Genomic DNA, 9,063 nt, shown 5'->3' with positions numbered 1-9,063 from the left:
TTAATCAATGTATGCTGATGTTTTTATAATGTTTGCTTTTTATAAAAATGACTAAATTATGAATATAAATTCAACTTGAATATATATATATATATATATATATATATATATATATATATATATTAGTTTTAAATTAATAAATTTTTTAAAACAGTAAATTTGTATGGTAAAATTGAAAAACTCTAAAATAATAAGATAATATTTTATGGGATATTTCTTTTAAATTTTCGGTTCCAACAAAATTATAAATTTATAGAAATTGAAAATATATATTACACTTTATTAAAATATTATTTAATAATTGTGTGATTTCTTTTAAAGCTAAAGTCTATTTAGAGTTCATCTTTTATTTTTTTTATTTTTTTATTGCATTCAATAATTCATGTGTTGTATTTTTGTATTGTATCATTTTCGAAATACTTCAAAAGTCATTAATAGTGCTAAGTTTGAATATATTAATTTGTATTTTTGTTTGGCATGTATAATTATTTATTTTATACGAATTATAAGTTGAATTAGTTAAAAACTCTTTAAATTAATAATTATTAATTAATTGATAAATTATTAATTATTAATTAATCGATAAATTAATAAAAAATATCGATTTTAACATTTAAAGAATTTCTAATATATATATATATATATATATATATATATATATATATATATATTTATTTAATTAGGTGATATTTAAGTCCATCAGCGATGCTGAGATGTTTGGATAGATTATGTGGTTGTATTGAGTCAATGAGTTCATGTCTTTAATATCTTTTAGGGGACTATTTGATTTGAAAAAAATGGTAAAAGTTTCAGTAATCGTGGCTGACCAATGTAAAATTATTTATCTTCTTAAAAGTCTTCGAGTTTTTTAGCGCTAAATTTTATGTTATATTTGTTTTTGGTTGATTTTTCATTGTTGTTCCTAAATGGTTAATAACTTAATATTGTTAGTGTTTGGTGACAACATAACAATTTTTTATTTTTATTTTATGTATGTAATATCATCTTTAAGAAATCCACCATAACCGATATCTTGGATAAAAAATTTGACTCGTAAAATTTTTTCTAACAAAAATAATATGGAATATTGTTTTTCAATGCATAATGTTAAATATTTGAATTTGACAATTAAGGTGCAAAATATTCAAAGTTTTCAATACAAATACTTACTTTTGTTTAAGTTTGAAGTTATCTTTCTCTTATCAAATAAATCAATAATTATACACTAATTAGAATAATTAGAATATATTTGTTTATAATATTTTCATTTGTACGAGGAGATGATAATATTTAAAGGCAACATTATACATCTCTAATTAATATTTAATACTTTATATTAATATTTAAACTAATTATGAAAAAAGTTTTTCGATGTAATAAATGTGGAGTCAAAGGAATAAGCTTAACGGACACGTTAAATTAACAATCACAATTATAAAGAAAATTAAAGAGGAAAATAAAAACTAAAAAAAATATATGAACTGTTAATTAAGTAAATAATAAATTATATCTTTAATTTAATTTCTTTGCAAATAAATAAATAAAAATACCAAGCCTTAGGTAAGTGTGTGATCTTTTAGCTACATTATTTGGTTAAGATTATTTTAAATGTTGTATTTAGATTATTACCCAGTTTAGAAACCATGGATTACAAAAGAAATTTAATCTAAAATCGTATATGAACTAAATTATGTTTGAAATTAAACTTAATTAGAGATTAATTCAGAATTAGAATTCATATTTATATTATTTTTAAATGATAGTTTCCAAACCTCCTTAATTAATTATGTTCATTAAGGGTGTTTGGCATATGTACACTCTTCCCAATTTTTCAAAATTTGCCATATATATGTATGTGTATATATTATTCTTTTAAACTACTAAAATAATAATAAGGAATTAGTTAAGTCTTCAAGATTATTAAAACATTGGATTAACGTCTAATCATTCGTGAACAATTCTAATTCAACATGAGATACATTTTTAGTCAGTTTTTGAGACAACATTTGATGTGGTCAATAGTTTGGATACGACGTATCTTAATTTGTTTCCATTGCTATACGTAAAACTCGCAATTAAAGATATGTTTGACTTTTTGGTTTAATGATTTCAGGATTATATATAAAAATGTTAAACTGATAATTCTTATTATAGTAAAGTTGTGTTTATAATATGATGCAATCAAATGTCTATGTCTTTATTAAGTACTGAGAGTCAAATATTTCGGATGAAACACTATTCATAGTGAAATATTTACGAATATTATGTGTATGAAAAAAGTTGTATTATACTAAGTCGTTATCGTATTTCTCACAATGATATGGAATCGACGATTTGCTTACTTTTGCATTGTCGAGTAGTCACTAGTATTTATAGTTTTTTTAGAGTATTTTTGAAATTCACTAGGTAATGTCCGAATTTTTGAATAATTGTTGAGAAGTTTGGATTGAAATAACTGATATTACAGACCTACATATTTGAGTTAACATTCCGATTATTTTTAGTGAATTATTTGGTTTGAGAAAAGTTGTTGAATCTTCAATAATCGTAATCGCCCGATGCATATTATTCAATTCACAATGTTATTATTATAACACTTTCTAAGATTCGTTTCAAAAACTAGGTAAAATCAGTCGGGGAGTTAATTGTTCTTTTTAAAATCTTACGATTTCGATAACTTATTAAGCAACGTGCTTATATCTATTTTTTAATTCTATTTTTCATGTTTTGTGACTTTTATTTATTATTATTTTTATAATGTAATATTGTAATGTGGTGTTGTATATTTAAATGATTCTTCTCATTTTTTAATATTAATAAATTATATAAAAATAATTAATTAAAAATTCAATATTAGGTATTGTTTAGTGATTAAAAATATTATTTTATATGTTAATGAAAAAAATATAATATTTACTTACAAAGTTTTCTAAAAGTCGAAACTGAATAAATGTCACTCACGAGGGTCATGACTTACTATCTTGCTAGGAAGAATGTAATTAATTTTAGCCAAATATCAACTTAAAAAAAATCATTTTAATTGTATTCATTCATTAATATGTAATATTTTGAAAATGTAAATTGAGGATAATACTATATATTTACCTACAAATTGGTAAATTTATGTTATATTCTTTTTGAAATATATATTTACATATTTAACATAATTATTTTATTAAAAAATAAAAGTAATAAAACTTTTTGAATTTATAATTATTTTTTAATTGTTAAAATTAATAATAATTTCAAGTATTTTTTAATTTTTTTTATTCTAATATGATTCATTTTGTTTATTTATAATACTTTTATATTAAAAATGTAAAATAAAATTTAGAATTAATTTTTTTGAGACAATAATTTTATTTTAAAATCTTTTAATAAGATTATATTTATAATATATTATATGTTTTTTTTATATTATAAATTTATTATAATAAAAAAATATTTATTTCAGTAGATATGTTTATGGGCATGGCTCATTTTTCGATGAGGAGACTATTGAGATTAGGATTGCGTTTGTTATTTAAATAATTTAACCCAAAATCATTATTTTTTCACTTTTATTCATTTTATCATTCATTTTCATTGGGTTTCTTAATCAAAATATTTTATATTTTAAATTTTAAATTTTTATTTTTTATTTTATCATTATTTTTTTAATAACTTATAAATACTTTTTTTCAAGTAAGAAAATTCTAATCCAAACAAACCCTAGAGAAAAACTGAGTCAATGATATCATCTATATATATTTATGATCATATCTCCAAAACAAACAGGTGGTGGACCGGCGGTGAACCGGTGGTGCTAATTAATTATTAGAAATGGAGTTAAGCTCCGGCGCCGGCGCCGGCATTCTCCACACAGTAAGAAATTCTCGTCGGACTATATTCAACCGTATATTCGCCGCTATTTACACCGCCGCCGTATTTACACTTCTCAGCCACCACATACTCTCTCTCCACCATTCGCCGTCGCCGTCGTTCATAACTCTCTCTTTCCTAATCGCCGATTTACTCTTCACTCTCTCATGGATCACAACTCAATCCTTTCGAATTCGGACCGTCTATAGAACTGTATTTCCCGACAACCTCGAAACTGTCCTGCCCATGTTGGATTTTCCGGCCATTGATGTGTTCGTTTGTACGGCGGATCCGTACAAGGAGCCGCCGTTGAGAGTGGTTAATACGGCGTTATCGTTGATGGGTTTTGATTATCCGGCGCCGGAGAAGATTTCTGTTTATATTTCCGACGACGGTGGTTCTCATTTGACTCTGTTTGCTTTTATGGAAGCTGCTAAGTTTGCTAAATATTGGTTACCGTTTTGCCGGCGACGCCGGTTGATGGACACGTGTCCTGATGTTTTTTTCCGATCAAGTTATTCTCCCACCATTGAAATAGAGGAACTCAAGGTATATATAAATATATTTTTAAGTTAATTATTTTTTTCAAATTTTATTTTAGAATTGTCTATCTATATTTATATTATTGTCTCAGATTTAAAAGCAATACAGATATTTTATTTTTGAGGAGTTTTATTGTTTTTTGTTTTGAGAAACCCTAGTTCAAATGAATTTTTTTTTTTAATAAGAATAGAATTTGAGGTATTTTTCAAATATTATAGATAATATTAAGTGAAAAATATTTCCATATATTTACAGAATATGTACAATGATATGAGAATTAGAATCGAAAAAGTCGTGGAAATAGGGAAAATTGACGAGAATTACTTGGCTAACTACGAAGAAGGACGAGAAACAATATCGAAATTGTCGAGATGGACTTTCAGTAGTCAATACCACCCTACTATTATTCAGGTAATCATTCTATAAGATGTTACGTTATTTTCGATTTGAATTGTCTTGTTATAACTGATTTTTCTTTTTTCTTAATACTAATAAAAACATATAAATCGACAAACATTCAATGATGGTACTATCATTTGTAATACTATTATTATAAGTTTTCTAAGATCTTCTTTAAGAAAGAACGTATGAGCTCATAATTTATTAGAGTAACATTTTTTTTTCTCACATTTATAATATATACTATTTGAAAATAACACAGATTGATTATAATTTCAATGGGATTTCTTGAAACTTAATAGGACATAAATGATATTAAAATTTAATTTCCGAAATAGAAGGGCGCCACCTTTAATCTCACTCTTTAAAATATGGGAATTCTAGTTTTCCATTTGCAACTAATTAATATTTTCTTTTATATATATATAAAAAATTAACAAATGATTTTCCAGGTTATTTTAGATAATACAAAAGACAAAGACAAAACAGGAGTCCCAATGCCAAATTTAATATATGTTGCTAGAGAAAAGAGCAAGATGTCCTCTCACCATTTCAAGGCTGGTGCCCTAAATGCCCTTGTAAGCTAACACTATTAATTTATTTTATATTATATTATCTCGAGTTTATTTTTTTTATTTTTATCTTTTGAAGCTTCGAGTTTCTGCAATGATGACAAATGCACCTATAATTCTAACTCAAGATTGCGACATGTACTCAAACGATCCCCAAACGCTTCGTCGCGCCTTGTGTTACTTCTCGGATTCAAATCTCAAGCCCAATTTGGGTTACGTTCAATTCCCACAAAGTTTTCACGGCTTAAACAAGAACGATATCTATGCAAACGAATTCAAACGTTTGTACATTGTGAACCCTCAAGGCATGGATGGGCTTTCCGGGCCGGGTTACATGGGCAGTGGATGTTTCTTCTCTCGACGAGTCTTTTTTGGTGGTCCGGTCTTTTTTGTGGATCCAGAGATTCCTCAGTTAAGACCGGACCACATTGTGAACAAGCCCATTGGATCAAAATCTATTCTTGACTTAGCCCATTGTGTCGCGGGTTTCAACTACGAGGATCAAACCTCATGGGGAACAAAGGTATGTAACTACTATACATAAATTGTAAAATTACTAATGACTCCTTAATATATTTTTATGGGCCTTTTGAATATTTAGATGGGCTTTCGTTATGGATCACTAGTTGAGGACTACTTGACTGGGTATACCCTACATTGTGAGGGTTGGAAATCTGTGTTTTGCAATCCTAAAAGGCCTGCATTCCTTGGTGATATACCAATCAATATAAATGACCTTTTAAACCAAACAAAAAGATGGGTTTTGGGCATCTATGAAATCACATTCTCTAAGTACAGCCCAATTATCTATGGTACACGACACATGGGCCTCTTAATGGGCCTTGCTTATTCACATTTAGCCTTTTGGCCCACTCTTTGTGTGCCGATCACGGTCTACGCTTTCCTACTCCAGCTCGCTTTGCTCAATGGTGTCTCTATTTTCCCCGAGGTATACCATTTTTTTATATATTTTTTTTTGCATATTTATTCGCGTAAAACCGTTGTTTATTTTTCATCACTTAGGTGTCGAATGCAATGTTTAGGGTGTACGTTTTTCTATTTGTGGGCTCGTATGCACAAGACTGCCTCGATTTCATCCTAGCAGATGGAACGTTTTTGAGGTGGTGGAGCGATCAAAGGATGTTTCTTATAAGAGGTTTGACGTCGTACTTATTCGCGACAATTGAATACATTGCACTGTTATTGGGAACAGAATCGGATGGATTTATTGTGACAAGCAAAGTCTTGGACAGTGATCAAGGGAAAAGATATGGGCAAGGCTTGTTCGAATTTGGCGTCCATTCACCTATGATTCTTATGCTATCGACAACATCTATAATAAATTTGGCTGCCTTTTTTATGGGGATTTTGCAAATCTTGAAAGGAGGAGATAACCTAGAAAGATTTTTTGCGCAAATATTTGTAGCGGGCTTTGTATCGGTTAATAGTTGGCCGATATATGAAGCCATGTTGATTAGGAGCTACAAGGGGAGAATTCACGGAAAAACTACAATTATTTCGACTATGGCTGCTACGACTTTGTACGCAATAACCTCGTTATACTTTGCACATTGATTGTGCAAATGTGTTGTAATTCAAATAAGTAATTCCTTTTATTATATGAATGAAGTTGGTGTGCCAATAAAAAAATAAAATGATAAACTTTTGTTACATTGCAAAAACAATTTAATTTGTTGGTTTAAATTGTTCCAAAGCATTTATTATATAAGCTAAATAAAATATCTATAATTTTTATTTTCAAACAATTTAAGCACTATATAGAGTGAAATTGATGTTTCAATAATTAGTGGTGATAATTTATTATAAATGACATTTTAAAAAAACTAATGGGTGGACTAATTAAGACAAATTTGAGATTTAACAATTCACAAAGAAGCCCAAAAAAAATATAAAACTAAAGAAAGGGAGATATATATATATATATAATTGAATCTGGCGCATAAAACAAATTAAAGACCTGAAATTCAATAATTATGTTTCTTATAGATCATATCACAACATTAGCATATATCATGATTTATTGTAATTCATACCAGGACGGAATAGAGTTTAAAATTAATATCCAGCTTAGAAAATATTTGGGATGGATTTGAGAAAAAAAGAAGAGAAAACTAAGTAAATATTTAAACAAATAGTAAATTAGATTAAAAAAATAGGAAATTAATTAATAATTTGATTTTTTTCCATTAATTATGTCGTTATTATACTAAAAAACGTTATAATAATAGTATTATAAATGATACGCATCGAAACGACTAAGATAATTCAAATTTTTAGTGAATCAATTCAAATCAGGTGCATCAATTCATCATATCAGGTGCATCAATTCAAATTTGTCAACAATTACTAAAGACTCAGACATCACTTAATGAATCTCAGTAGTAAGTGAGATCAATTTAACATTTTTGTGATATATACGATAACAACTAGTCAATACAATTTTTTTTTTATTCACATATCATCCTTTAATAACAAATATTATTATCATTATTTGAGATGAAAAGGGTATGGTAAGTGATTTTAATACTATATTTAAAAAAAACAGTGCGAACAAATGTTCTGTTTTACCTTATCACCTTATGAGTTGAAAATAAATAAATGAATAGTTTTAAATTAATTTAAAATGTTTAATTGAAATAAAGTTTATTAATAAAATAAAATAAATAAATGAATAGTTTTGAATCTTGACAAGGATATTATTACCAGTTGATAATATAATTTTTTTATTAACATTGAATATAAAGAGGATATGTAAACAAAATAGTTCAAGGGTCAATTCAAATATAGAAAGACATGAAAATAGTTATTGTTAAGTAATATTTTTTTTTTTTTTTTTTCTCTCTTTATATATATAAATATCAAAGTTATATTTTTTTTTCAATCTCTTATTATTTTCCTATTATTCAAAGATGTTTTATAATTTTTTTCATTATTCGGATTTGAGTTATATGGTATTTTTTTCAATGCAACATCTTATTTAATCGGATCAAATTTTATAATTCGAATAATCCTCTCAATTTTCGATGAGTTGTTTGCTTATGGAACCCTCCAATTGTATTCATAATGTTTATGGAATCCTTATACGTCCCCTTCTAACCAAAAAAAAAAAAATCAAATTTGGAGTTTTTTTTCTTTCATATTTTCAATAATAAATTTTTTAATTTAATTTTTCATATAAAAGATTCACTTACATATCTTTTCCAAATTTATTGAATTTCTTGTTATTTAAATAATATAAAGGTGATATTTCACTTTTCTCTTTATTTAGACTGTAGATATAAAGAATTTGAAAGATAATACTCGTGTCCTTATAAAAACATTTTATAAAGAATTTGAAAACACATTACTTGTGAATCGATCCTTTCTATAAGTTTTGTAGTACGGATAAGTTTTCTTGTTTTTTTTTTCAATATTAGAGTTGAGTTGTTATATTTCGTTCGATATTATATCTTAATTGAATTTTTCATTTGAATAATATTTTAAATATCTAATGGTCGTTTATTATTCATACATTTCGATTGTGTCGGTGATGTCTATGTCTGTCTTGTTTAATTTTCAACAAGAAAAGAGACAAAAATATCAAAATCTCGAATTATTATTTATATTTTCAATAATAAATTATTTAATTTAATTTTTTATACAAATATTCGTGTCCTTCCATAATTTA

At 26.3% G+C, this 9,063-nt stretch overlaps 1 protein-coding gene across 1 annotated transcript; it reads left to right on the top strand.

The window, feature by feature from the left end:
* Positions 1–3,822: 3,822 nt before the first annotated feature.
* Positions 3,823–6,965, top strand: LOC124941568 (cellulose synthase-like protein G1). Its single transcript, XM_047481908.1, has 6 exons — positions 3,823–4,410; positions 4,660–4,815; positions 5,256–5,381; positions 5,455–5,898; positions 5,977–6,324; positions 6,399–6,965. The coding sequence occupies exons 1-6, from the start codon at positions 3,823–3,825 to the stop codon at positions 6,948–6,950; spliced, it is 2,214 nt and encodes a 737-aa protein (XP_047337864.1). The 3' UTR covers positions 6,951–6,965.
* Positions 6,966–9,063: the final 2,098 nt, after the last annotated feature.

Source organism: Impatiens glandulifera, chromosome 6 (assembly GCF_907164915.1).
Source record: "Impatiens glandulifera chromosome 6, dImpGla2.1, whole genome shotgun sequence".
Classification (NCBI taxonomy): domain Eukaryota; kingdom Viridiplantae; phylum Streptophyta; class Magnoliopsida; order Ericales; family Balsaminaceae; genus Impatiens; species Impatiens glandulifera.
Note: the sequence above shows the minus strand (reverse complement) of the source record. Positions and strands in the feature narration are given on the sequence as shown.